The 13,668-nt window shown below is 40.7% G+C and overlaps 1 protein-coding gene across 2 annotated transcripts in view; it reads left to right on the forward strand.

Annotated features, from left to right (window-relative positions):
- The window catches only part of LOC138591556 (uncharacterized), a 28,132-nt gene extending 16,387 nt beyond the window's left edge, over nucleotides 1–11,745 (forward strand). The window contains exons 5-10 of one of the 2 annotated variants that reach the window (XM_069662190.1): nucleotides 996–6,394; nucleotides 6,539–6,758; nucleotides 7,088–7,314; nucleotides 7,880–8,167; nucleotides 8,262–8,368; nucleotides 8,605–11,745. In XM_069662190.1, the coding sequence (XP_069518291.1) occupies nucleotides 996–6,394; nucleotides 6,539–6,758; nucleotides 7,088–7,314; nucleotides 7,880–8,167; nucleotides 8,262–8,368; nucleotides 8,605–8,894 (6,531 nt within the window). In that variant the 3' untranslated portion in view covers nucleotides 8,895–11,745. The remainder of the gene's footprint in view (nucleotides 1–995; nucleotides 6,395–6,538; nucleotides 6,759–7,087; nucleotides 7,315–7,879; nucleotides 8,168–8,261; nucleotides 8,369–8,604) is intronic. The other variant, XM_069662191.1, reaches the window with a different exon arrangement.
- Nucleotides 11,746–13,668: the final 1,923 nt, after the last annotated feature.

Below are 13,668 nucleotides of genomic sequence, written 5' to 3' on the forward strand. Positions count from 1 at the left end.
AAAATGCCCGCCAAAGGAAATGAATGGATAACACGAGATTGTTCGTCCATCAGATGGAAAACATCCCCATTCACACCCACACATCCACACATTCCTCCACGTGAACCACACATTTCAGACTGAACAATTGGACCAAATTTTTGAACCATGATGAAGAGGAGATTGAAGTTTAACCAGAGATAGAGGAGGATATCTCAGAAATGGAAGACAACATTGATGGATTTTGGAATGCATTTTCAGTGTCTATTCTTTGTATAGTCACTGCAGTTATTCATGTTAACCACAAGTCTGAGACATTGTTTAAAGCTTAAAAAGGTGTTAAATATAATTTGGTGATGATTAATGGTGTTTGTGTTAATGAAAGAGCAGTTAAAACAGACCGGTTAAATTTGACCGGGAACACCAAAGTAAGGGGGGAGAAACAAATACGACAGGAGGGCTAATTGTGTCATGCAGTGCACCTTTGTGGAAGCATCTGCATTTGTTATGTTTCTCCACTCAGTTCTTCAGCTTTTTCCTTTAATTTGTCACCTGCCTGTATATTCCCTAGATAAATAAATGGCACCAGTCACCTGATATTAGTTACTGAGGTGTTTTTATGTTTCTGATGCTGTTCTTCAAGTAGTACAGCTGTAAATCATAATAGAGAGGCGCTTGTGAGAGCAGCAAAAGTTTACTTTTTAAAAAATACTTTTTATGATTTTTGTGTAATTGCTATGAATTAATCAATTATACATGAATACTTTAAAGTTGCCTTAAAGTTTTTATTGGCAAGGATGTATTTTATTTTTAGTAGACTTTGGAAATGTTTGAGAGCCACATTATATCCAAGAATGAAATAAATCGTAGGTTCCTGACCCCATTTGACCAACTGACAGAAATCCTTAAGCAAATGTAGCATTTACAAACCATACAATATGAGATATGACTGTACTTTCTTAATTCAGTGCATTAACTTTTCTGTATTCTTTCTGTTTTGTTCATTTCCAATGTAGCTTGCAGATGTGGAGCAGAAATTCAAAGAACTTCTGTCAAAACACGAAATCACAGAAAGTGAAGACCTGCAGGACTGCGACCTTGAGGACAGGATTAAAAGACTTCATAATGAACTGACGGTCCGATATTGCAGTGAGAACAAGCTTTCAGTGTGGTCTCAGTTTACGTTTGACCATGCTGTGGGATATGAGGAACTTTCTCTGACTGAGAAATTCACCATTCTTGACGCAGTTCTGCAGTTAACTCTTCAGGGCATCACTGAGACAGAAAATGAAAATGCTCTTTCACTTAACTGGGATAAGAAGAATGAGTTCCTTTTCTGTTTGGTTGAGGAACTTTACGTTGCAAATCCAACTCTGGCTGAACAAATTTTCTTGAGAATTCTTGATGCAATGTCTGAGCTTTCACCAAAAAGTAGGGAGACTCTGGGTCAGATACTGTTCAATAACATCTGGACACCAACAGAAATAATGCTCTTCATTCGCAAAGGTTCATCCATAGACCACAAACAAATTCCCCAAGTCCTCCACATGGTACAGACCTACAGGCTGACTTGCCTCCTCGCTCTCTCTGCTCTGCAGAAGCAAGAGCCACTAAAGTTTCTACAACAACAAGTAAAAGAAGACAAAGACAAAGATACTGACACCATTTTGAGGGAACTCTCTGAATCCCAGTGCCCAGAGAATATTCTGGCAGTGATGGAGGATGTGCTCAGGTACATGGAAACAGACCTGCCAAAATATCAGTGGGTGGATCTTACTGAGAAGGATATAGAGGATGGCAAGATGAAGATTAAATCTCTTGATTTTGCAAACCCAGATATCAATACTCTGAAGGAAGTGTTGATTGGAATTTCTAGAGCTGTGCAAGACAGCTCAACATTCACTGGGCAAGATGGAAATGTGATTCAAGGCTATTTTCCAAGACTGACTCAGTTGGCATCATTACTTTTGCTCCTACTGTCACAGCTAACTGCAAATAAAGGCCGTCTCCTTGAGATTGGTACAGGTGAAGGGAAATCTTGTATCTTGGCAATGTTCGCTACAATCCAGGCTATTCGTGGAATAAAGGTGGACATTGTGACAAGCTCTCCAGTTCTGGCACGACGGGACCAGGAGGAGTGGCAGAAACTGTTTGCAATGTTTGGTATCACATCGTCTGTAGTACCCCCACCCTTCTTAAATACATGCTCCCCTGTGGAACGAGACAAGTTGTTAGAAAATGCATATAAACAACAAGTGGTGTACGGCACTGTTGGCACTTTTGCAGCAGACACATTAAAACAAGAGTTTGAGAGGACAACTACTCGTGGAACAAGGGGATTTGAGCTAATCATAGTAGATGAAGTGGACTACATGACCTTGGATAATGGTGTTCAAGTAACCTTTCTGTCTCATGAAGCCAGCGGTTTGAGGCATATGGACCAAATCCTTGCCAACATTTGGACAATGATATCTAATTGTCAACCAATTGAAATGCAAGATACAGGTGAAATAAAATGGGCAGCAAAGATCCAACACTTTCATAAAGCAGCAACATCGGCTGTTATGGGACTGGAAGCATCTGACAACTTCTCAGCCTTTGACATTTTGCTACCAGGTGTGGAGTTGGGGTTCTATTCATCAGAAGATATTGAGATGTTGAGGCAAGCTGAGAGTAAGGCAGAAACAGAAAGTACAACTAATGACTTCCAGGATGCCAGATGGAGAGCGATTGAACAGGTTCTGAAGAAAACAGGAGTTTCACAACAGTATGACCTTCTAAGTATATTTCAGGAAGTGATGGAGAACAGTGTGGCTTTTGAGTGCTATTCAGAAGACAACAACAAAGCCAAACCTTACGGGGCACAGGGAAGACATGCTGATCTGGAAGTCAAAATGTTACTCCTTGAACATGGATTAGCATGTGAAATCATGTCAGAAACATCGCTGATTGAAGCAACTGTGAGTGCATTAAAGTCGTGTATTAAGTACTCAGACAAATGTTCTGATTCTGAAGAACATGGCAACTTCATCATTATCCCTCATTTCTTGAGGAAATATGTTGAAAATCAGTTACCAGTGTTTGTTGAGAATGCCTTGAGGGCCATTGAGATGACTCAGGGAAGAGAGTACATGATAGACGTTTCACCAGCTGCTGAGAAAGCAGATGCCAGTGATCCTGGCCAGCACCAGTATGATGCCATCATTCCAGTGGACTTCAAAGCAAGTGGGGTGTTGGAGAAAAACAAGAAGTGGGGAGACGGACTCCAACAGTTTCTGGAGAGGAAGCATCAGCTGGCAGTTTCACCTTTATCCAGTGTGACCAACTTCATGTCTAACTTCCATTACTTTAAACGATACGTCGATGGAAGTGGCATATTTGGTGTTTCTGGCACATTAGGGGGTGATGCAGACAAAGGCTTTCTGGAAAGGCATTACAGAACAAAGAGCTATACTATTCCAGCTCATCGTCATAAGAAAGTGGTTGAGCTGCCAGCCATGCAGGTGAATGGGGCCAATAACCAATGGGTCCAGACTGTTTGTGAGACTGCCTGGAAAGTGGCAAGTAATGGACAAGTTGTCCTGGTGATATGTGAAGATGTCAAGACAGCAAATGAGCTACATGTGAAAATGCAAGAGGAAGAAAGATTTAAGCTACACCAGATCACAATGTACACAATAAGTGAGAGACACACCATTGAGAAAGCTACATTTAGTGGAGGGAGTATTATCATTGCCACAAACCTTGGAGGGAGAGGAACAGACATTAAGGTTGAGGAAAAAGTGAATGAATGTGGGGGCCTCTTTGTGCTTCTCACGCACTTCCCACGCAATCGAAGAGTGGAGAAACAAATCTTTGGTCGCACTGCCCGCAAAGGAAACCCCGGGATGGTCCAGATGGTTCTGAACAGAGATCATCTGGCACCAGCTTACCAAGGGCAGTCTGTTGAGATAATGCGAAAGCTCAGAGAAGAGTATGAAATAAAGCGTATACTTGAAATGGAAAGCGATGAGCTGGTGGAAATAAACTTGAAGGAAAAACTTTTTTCCACATTTTGTGAACACCTCAAGGAGTTTGATCAGAATTACACAGAGGAAGAAAGAAAAGATCTCTCACGATTGGAGCTCCGTGATATACCTGATCACGTCAGATATTGTCCGACTAAGTTTGATTATCAGCCAGCCCTGAATGCTTTGAAAGAAGAATGGGCATTGTGGCTAACTCTTCAACTGGAACATATCAATAGACATGATGACATCCATGAACTTCAAGCAGATCTCATCAAGACAATGAACCAAACGAATGGAAAGCTCTTGCAGGGGACAAGTGATAATTTCTATGATCACATTAAGCAGGCCATTCTCAGGACTGACCTACACTGCAGAAACAAATCCAAATGTGACTATGGAGCTAAAACCCTTTGGCAGAGGGTAGCAGAGTCTGACCCATTGTACAAAGCTGTGGCACTCTATAACCAGGCATACATCACCATCAACCTGAAAGAGGCTGGCTATAAAGCAAAGGCAAGGGAACTGTTGGAGCAGGCCAAAAAGTCTGTAAATGTTCATATCACAGAAACGTCGAACACAATGGTCGCTTGTCAGATGTCTGTTACTGAGAATCTGAAACCACACAGCAACACTAGGAACAACTTTCAGAGTCAAATGGAGGCCAGAATGAACATCTTCAAGTCGTGGCTGACATACATTGATAATGCACTGAAGAAGCTTGTGGAGCTGGAAAAAGACAACAGTGATGCAATAACAGAGGAATGTTCGGTCTACATGTTGTTAGAGGAAAAAGATTTCATCATCACAAATGAGCTGATGGCACTCTATGAGCATGGCCTTGGTATTGTTTTTGAGGTGAAAAAGAAACCTAAGTTTTGTTTTGATGCTCTCATCTGTTTCTTCATTGGGGTAGTCCAGGTGTTCGCTGGGGTTCTTGTTTGTGCCTTATCCTTTGGCACTGCAAGCCAGTTTGGATTGGGCCTGACAAGTGAGGGAGTATCAGACATGATCCGTGGAATTGAGGGCATGAGAACAGGTACATTTGACTGGGTATCATGGGCAATATCCAAGAGTATCAGCATCGGTATTTCTTTGCTTACAGTCGGATTCAGCACCATCAAGAAAGGTATCACTTCAGTGTGCAAGGTAACAAAATCCTTGCTTAAGGGTACTAAGTCCTTCTCATCTGTTGCCAGTGATATCATCAAGTTAGGAAAATATATGTTTTCATCTATCAGAGGAACTGCCATCTACTCCATGGGTAAAGAAACCTTTGGAAATGTGATGAAAAAGATGACAACTTCAACAGCTCTACAGCAGAACTTCAAACATGCTGCCAAGTATGCTGCACAGGAATTAGGGAAGCAAGCTGTGATCACAGGTTTAAACCATGCAGTTGATGCAGGCCTGAAGGCGATCTTTGAAAAGATTTTAGAATCTGCTTTTAAGGACAAAGTTACTAAAGCAGTGAAGCAGAACAGTGACTTGGATCATGCTCTCACTGAGTTCATCTGCTCTCATGTCCCAAAAGCAGCCTTGGATAAAGATGACTTTAAGATTGGCCAATTGGATGAGAACGCAATGACTGACGCAATTGCTTTATTAACTGAACAAGAAATTCATTACCTCATGATGGACTGCACAAAAGTGCATACCGTTATCAGTAGACTCACTGAGGTGTGCAACGGAGCAACAGAGCTCATGGAGAAGGCAAAACTGTCTGGTATTACTGAGGGTGCCAAGTTATGCTTGAAAGTTGCAGATTACACTACCCTTTTTGTTGAAATGTTGAATTCTGTTCCTACAAAAAGGGTCATTGATGAAACTTTTGTTCCTAAGTTACTGAGGGACATTGAGGAGCTCCAGCAAGACACAGAGAAATATGACCAAGATGGACGACACAATCTAAAAGATGTGCAGCGTCTTAAAGACAAACTCCTGTGCTCCCTTGCTGAAAGTGTTTCCCAATCATTTATCAAGGCTTGCTCTGGACATATGACCTCCTGTTTGACAAAGATGTCAAAGAGCAAGTTGAACAACGTTACAGGTAAAGCTGTTGGCAACATACTGGGCAGAAATAAAACTCAACGTTTTTTTGATGACCAGAGACACAAGCACAACATGAGATCAGCCAGTCACAGCACTGAGAAGTCACTTACAGAGAAAGAAGAGAAGGATTTAATGCATTACATGGAACACATAAGTAATGCAGACCACCCTGCTACAGCTTTTGACATCATTGTGCTCACAAAGAGTGATTTGCTCCATGGTAGAGGGATTCGTCTTACTGTTATTGATGAGCACGGAAACAGACTCTCAGAGGAACATTATAAAGGAACAGATGAGTCTGCTGACAGCATCACACTACAGCTGACAAAACGAGCAGAACAACCGCAGACACCAAAGTAAGTTCACTGAGAAAGTCTCACTGATCATTTCAATGTAGTTTTGTGTGGTTCTCAGATTAGTTTAAAAAAAAAGTTCTATAATATTGTGATATTTGTGGGGTAAAAGGTCTAAATTCTGATATTTCATTTGCTCTTTCTCAGGAAAGAAGGTCTCATCTCATGGGTCAAAAGAAAGATCACTTCACAGCAGCCACAATTATACAGCGGCCATTTTGATATTGTTAAAGGCGATGGCACAGTGACCAAGGGGATTTCAGAGCACCAGAACTGTCTCTATCATGCAATTGCACAAGCAACTGGCAGTGACCCAAGCGATCTTAAAGGAGACGCTGTGAAGCTTCGACAGAAAGTGAAAAATGAGGTGAGTATTCATCTCAGAGGTTGATGAACTGTTAGGTAATGTGAGTGTAACAGCACAGGGGGAAGAGGGCTGTGACAGGTCTCCTTTACAGAAACTTTACTGAAGCTGTCGACAGATCAAAATTCATTGTACATCACCAAACTTAAAAGGAACGCTGCTCCTTAAAAACAAGAAGTTTAGATGCTACAGAGCCGTTCCTTCCAGATGCAATCTAAAGCATCTAAGCAAAAATATTAGTCAGAGAGCAAAACCACTGTGACTTTAAGGACAAACTCTGCAAATGTGTGTATGTGAGCAAATCAACATTTTGAAACACTTCTTTGATTTAGGTTCAGAGAAACCTTGCTTCGTATGCACCAATTCTTAAGCTTCAGAGAAGCTACGACGATTCCCATGAAAACCCAGGGAAATACGCCATCACCGGAGGAGTGAAGCAAACAGATAGACTTCTTACCAAAGAAGAATACTTAAAGAGTATCAGGTCAATCAATGCGCCTGCTGATGAATGTGACATTATCAAACGCTATACACTTGGATCTGCTGACAAATACAAACAGTAAGTCACTTTAATAATCCCAGAATACTTTCAAACCTTTGTGTTTTCAATTGGTCACATTAATCAAAAACAAATAGTGTTAAAGCTCCTGTGAGGAACTTTAGATTTGTATTGATTTTGGCGACCCCTGTGGACAAAGCCGTACCTCTTATCTCTTTGCTAATTTTGTCATGTACATGCTGAAGTGGTGGTTTTTAACAGAAAAGTCTCATCCTGCTTTCTTAAACTGTCATATGTATCACTCACTTTACATCTTTTCCCCGGTAAATATAAACAAAGGCAGCATGCAGATAATCACTGCGTCTGACACCTACCCCAGCAGTTTCAGGCATGAAAAAATAACTATATAGAAATCATCAGTCTTGTGGCTGTTGGTCTGATTTGCTTGTGTAGGTCATGTAGAGGCATCACCATTATTTCAGTCTGTTTCATAACCATTGAAAAACTCCTCACAGGAGCTTTACATTTTTTAAAGTATAACTGATATTCAGCTATTTTATGTCTGTAAAGTGAAGTTTTGAAGGGCATAATAAATATTGGTCATGTATTTTTATATTCTCTCCAGTTTGAAAAGTGCTCGATTATCTAATAATAGATCTAATGACAACAGCGGCGGAAGTGTGCATGCAGACCACATTCCGCCAAAGGATTCCCTGAACCAAGCTTTTGACAAGATAAAAGACAAACCTGAGCTACAGCAGCAGCTCGGAAACAGTAACCCAACTCTTTACAGCATGATCGAGAGCATAAAGGAGGACAAACATGGGAGGAATCTTGTTGCCATGGAGGTGATGGCTGTAGATCACAGACGTGCTCTGACCACGGGCAGAGGCCATCATGTCGTGAAGTGCCGGTATACATTAGATTTGCCTCTGAAAGTTATTCAACCAGACAATTCCAGCGATCTGGTTGTTGACCTGTTGATTTGTTTTTGTCTTACCTCACAGAGAGCTGCTAGCAGAAACCATAATCAGTGGAGATGTGGAGAGAATGTTGAAACAGTCTATGATTCTGGCTCACCCTGTGAACTCACAGGACATTATGGTTGATTTAGGTAAGAGGGTTAGGGTGAGATAACAACTATAATCTTACTATCATTTTGTTATGTTGTTATTTGCTATACAAGCCCCTCAAACTCTCTCAAATTCAACTGAAATAAAGTGGCACTAAACTAATAAAACAGGGTATGTTTGAGACTTAATAATAGAGTGCACTTGGGATGCACAACCATAACCATGCGATAATTTTACATTTTCTTCCTGTTCATTGCAAACATCCTTCTACTTCCAGGTGAAGAGAGAAAACCATGTCATGAGTTGATGTCGGAGGAAGGCGTCAGGGGCTACTACAAAGCTGGTTTCACCAATCTGGTGACAGTGTACAGTCGACAGGGGCTCATCGATCAGAATCAGAGAGATCGGCTGATGGAGTGGGTGGATCAAGACAAACATGAAGATAAAAACACTCCTGAATACCAGAGCATCAGAGATTACTTGGAAAAGTTGTTAGATCAAAGGGAGAAAAAGAGAAGAAAAAGAGAGGGAGTGAGAAGTCAAGACAAACGTTTAATGTTCAAATAGGGACATTTATTTAACTTTAGCAGGTCATGATGTTTGTTTTGTAAATTTTTTTGCGGCCAGGTATAAAAACACATTCATCATAAAAAAACCTAATCAGACAGATCACAGGGACAAACAGAGATAATTTCAAATGAAGAAAATGTAAAATAGAGCCAATGCAGAATATATTAAGTGCTTCGATTGAGAAATCACGTGAATCCAGGCTACTAATCGCTGTGCAGTTGAGATACTTTTTATCTTATTGTCTTCTGTCTCTGAGGCCTAAAGGCAGACTCCCTCTGCAGGGGCTGATCAGGACAGTCCAATACGACCTGGGCCTTAATTTGCTGGTGTCTTAGATCTTGTATTATGCCAACTGATTATTGTGATAGTAATGTATTTGGTGTCATACTCTGGTTGTAGTTGTGTTTGTGAACACTGAGTACTTTGACAACTTCCTGTGCCTCACCATATATGGCTATAGGTGACAGAGCATGGTAATTAGGGATGCACCAATCGATCGGACGCTGATCTCAATCGGCCAATATGGGCTCTAATTAGGGGATCGGTGATCGGCTGATCACCTTTCAAAGTCCCGATCACTCTAACTGATTACTTGACTTAAAACTTATGAGACACATTTGCGCACCACACCGAGCAGATTCATGTTTTTTTACCACAGTGACAGTCAAGGCAAATAAAACACTCACTTGTGTGTAATCAGGGGAGACGGCTGCAGGGGTGATGGTCATTTCGTTTTGCACCTTTGCCTCGGACAGAAACTGTCACGTTCTGAGGCTGAACCCGCACTCTGCTGGAATTCCCAGCGCCACTTCGGCCAAAGTTTAGAAGTCCGACAACATTTACCCCAGGGAAGTTATCAGAAGTTAGCAAGACTCGATTAACAGATGCAAGCACTTGCTTTATCAGGAGGAAAATCCCGCAGAATGCGCTCCTCATGTATCAAAACGCTCCAGAGGGCAGCGTCACCGCTCTGTGACCCGCAGTGATCACAGACACAGACGTGCTCCAAAGACGGCAGTCCGCTTAAGTTGTTCAAGTTCTTTGTTTGCACTTGAAGGTCGACCATGTTGTGACACAGGCCTGATTGAATATTGCTTTTTGTTAAACTGTTTACAAAGAATGGGTTCATTTGTTCTTAAAACTAGTTGTTTTTTAACTGGATAAACACAGAATACTTCTCCGCTCTCACGTTTTTTGTTAGGCTAAATGTTTCAGAGCTGTCTCTTGTGGACACAGTCCTTACAGAGAGCTCCATTTACTTGTTTAATATGATTGCAGAGCCTGCAGGTTTCAGTCTATGTATCTGTTTATTTGCATTAATGGTCTACATATGTGCAGCACACTTAATTGTTCTGAACAGTGCAGTTATCAAGTGCAATGGCTAATAAACACTAAGGTCATAATGCATTAGTTTCTCTCTCTGTGTTATGATTTTTATGATCTTAGAAAGGTTCGGAAAATGCATTTAAATCGGTGATCGGCAGATCTCAATGTTCAAAAATCGGTATCGGCCCTAAAAATCCTGATTGGTGCATCCCTAATGGAAATAGTGGGTAAATGGAAATTAAAACTTCAATTTTTTTGGTACCTCTGTGTCAGCTTTAATTTTAATTGGAGCAGAAATTAGAATAATTTATTAGTTGCAGTTTGTTGTCATAAATAAAGTATTTTAGGTTTAAGGACTGGAAGCTTGAGCAGAACGTGACGGCTGCATGACGTGACGGCTCCGGCTCGCACCCTCAAGGTCTTCACATGGGCTGCGTGCCAGCTGCGTGTCGGCTGTGACTTCAGCTGGGCTGATCCTGTCAGCCCCGTCTTTCTACATGAGTTTTACCCTAATAAAAGCCATAAACAATTTGAACATGTTCGCTTTATAAATTTAATTTAGATTTATTATTTACAAGAACGAATGAAGAGGTGTCTGTGCAACTGTAATAATAATTAGGCTGATAAAAATATACATTAATCACTCTTCACTTTACCACGCTGTTTGCCATATCCAGGGGTACTCTCGGGTCTTTGTTTGTTTCCGTTGGTTGGTCGTAACAGAAAACAATCTTATTAACATTAGAAATGGGAGCTTAATTAACGCACAGCGAAAACAACCGTATGAGCCAAGACGAAGAGACGGAGAGCGAGCTAGGGGGAGAGAGGGACAGATCACACCCAAGTTACGCCTGTAACATGATGTTATTTATTTGTTGTTACTAACAATACTTATGGCCTGCGGGAGACTTATAAGTACATTTTTATTTCAAAGAATATTAAGCAGGAACCGCAATAAGGAGTCTGTGAGTGACTTAATCCACTTTAACTTGGAAAAGTTACAAATGAAGTGTAAAACAACAACAACAACAACAACGGCACAGAAACCCCCCCAAAATAAAAACATAGTGTACAAAGGAGAGGAGTCAGAATTCCAGATTGGGCTGTACTTTGAATAAGCATACCGGAAGTGTTGACCTACTTTACTCTCAATGCCTGTGACTTTTGCTAAAGGAAGAGATGTTAATATTGCTCTCAGAGATCCATAGGACTCATCACAATTCATTTTCACCATGTATTTTGGCCGAGAACTGCACCCAACTTGCGGTAAAAAATAGGCAAGTCTCCTATTCTCTAGATTTTCGGTGCGTGAGCAGCGCGAGACATGTCACGCCGGCAGTGTGAAGACTCCCATCTGTTTTCATGCCTTTAAAATGAAAATGAACATGTCACGCACACGCCATACTTCCAATGTGAATCAACCGTAAGGATCAGTAAAGTGTCTTGCCATTGCTGTACATGGGTAATGGTTTCATAAAAAGCTCAGACATTCCTTAATTAAAGAATTAATAAAATTCCAAATGCCGCCACCATAGCATTGTAGCTTCCTTTTTTATTTGATAAGTGGGTGTTATCTACTGACATATTAACAATTATGTTTTCATTGTTCAAATCATTGACTTCTTAAATGAAATGTCTTCTATCCAGGACGATTAGGAGGTGGAAAAATTATGCACTATGGACATTGTAAGCCTCTGCACTAATGTTCCTCACAAAGAAGCTTTAGACCAGCGGTCCTCAAACGGCGGACGTGTGTCAAAACACACACGCAAACAGAGAGAGAGAGCAAGAGAGAGAGAGTATGATTAAAAAACAGCTCCAAATGTGAGTAAACGACAGCTGAGGAACAGAGGCGCTTGTCGACCGGCGCGGAGAAATGCGCGTCTGGTGTGAACGGAAGTGCTCCGGCTCGCGCGCAATTTTCGTTGCGCGGTGCTTCGCAGCACTTCGGCATCCGGTGTGTTCCCGGCGTAAAGCTACTCAGCCAATCAAATCTGTCACTCAGATTAACATCGCGACTGACCCAGTGGGTGTGTGAGAATACAGATACAGACTGAAGAGCCAGCCAACAAGAGAGTTACAGAGACACAGTGGGAGAAAATAAGTGAGTTAGGATTAAGTAGACATGGCGTGCTGTAAAATGAGAGCAGTAGAGAAAACCGAGCTTTTAAGACTGGACAGACTCGTATATGTTCCGAGACTGTGGGGATTATTAAACGCGGACATTGTCTGACACTGACACTTTATTGATACCTGAGAGTTACACAGAGCTACATCAGGCTTCATCATCATGACTAGTTTTCCTCTTATTTCCGCACTTCTGTTCTTATATGTATGGTATGTGCCCTCTCTCTCTCCCCCTCGCTCTCTCTCTCTCCAGCAGTCCGTCAGTGTACAGTGCGTTTAAATGTTATTTATTTCATAGTCATTGCCTGTTTTAAAACTCACCATGACTCACCATGAGAAAAAGTTTAATGCAACTGCATTTTGGTAAAACATAAAATACAATTTGGCAAACATAAAATAAAATATAAAGTGAATCCCCCTATTATGGTCAAAAACTTGATATTCTGTCAGGAGGCAGAGAGATAGCAGCTTAAGTGAAGAGGTAAAGGTGTCGCTCTCTTTCATTTGATTTCTGCATAGACAACATTATACTACCAGTAGTACCAGACATTATATTATTTGATTTAATTTACAAATAAAGACACTTCCATCACAAACTGGGGCATAAAATAAACCAAAAATACAGGAAATAAAGGTTTTGACACTCAAAATGTCCTGGGGGAGACCCCCCAGACCCCACTATATTTCCTTACCAATATTGAAGTATTCATTATTATTATTGTTAAATTATGGAAGCTCTGTTTAAAAGTTATTAGTGTTGTTGTAAAAACTATTTAGCCTAATTTTATTTTCTTTACTTGATTTGACAGACATTAAAAAGGTATAAAGGTACGGTACTGAATCATAACGCAGGTCAGACATCATGATGTTCCGGACCTTTGCTTAAGAAAAAAAATCTCTAACTGGACCTCTTTCAAGTTTAATTGAGTACCCCTGCTTTAGACACACAAACTCAGTTTCTGATTTGAGGGAGAATCAGACCCATCAGTGCAAAACTAACTTACATGGACGACAATCAGCAAAAAGGGTTGGAAAATATCAGCATATCGGATATCGGCAAAGAATCCAATATCGTGCATCCCAAGTCATAATAACCCTTTTCTCTGTTAAAATGTCGGTTTTGATATGGTGGTGAAGGATGAAAATGTAGACATAATATGTGTGTATAGAAATATTTAGGTAGATTAAATATGAATATATTACATAATAAGTTAAATAAAACCATACAAATTAAAAGATTGTGAAACATTTCCTATTCAAAGATAGATCTACTGCACCTGCCTCCAAGGTACATCTTTGTTTTATTGTATTCATTATC

This window comes from Semicossyphus pulcher, unplaced genomic scaffold (assembly GCF_022749685.1).
Source record: "Semicossyphus pulcher isolate SPU_LCO1_2020_fin unplaced genomic scaffold, fSemPul1.0.p SCAF_14, whole genome shotgun sequence".
In the NCBI taxonomy this organism is placed as follows: Eukaryota; Metazoa; Chordata; class Actinopteri; order Labriformes; family Labridae; genus Semicossyphus; species Semicossyphus pulcher.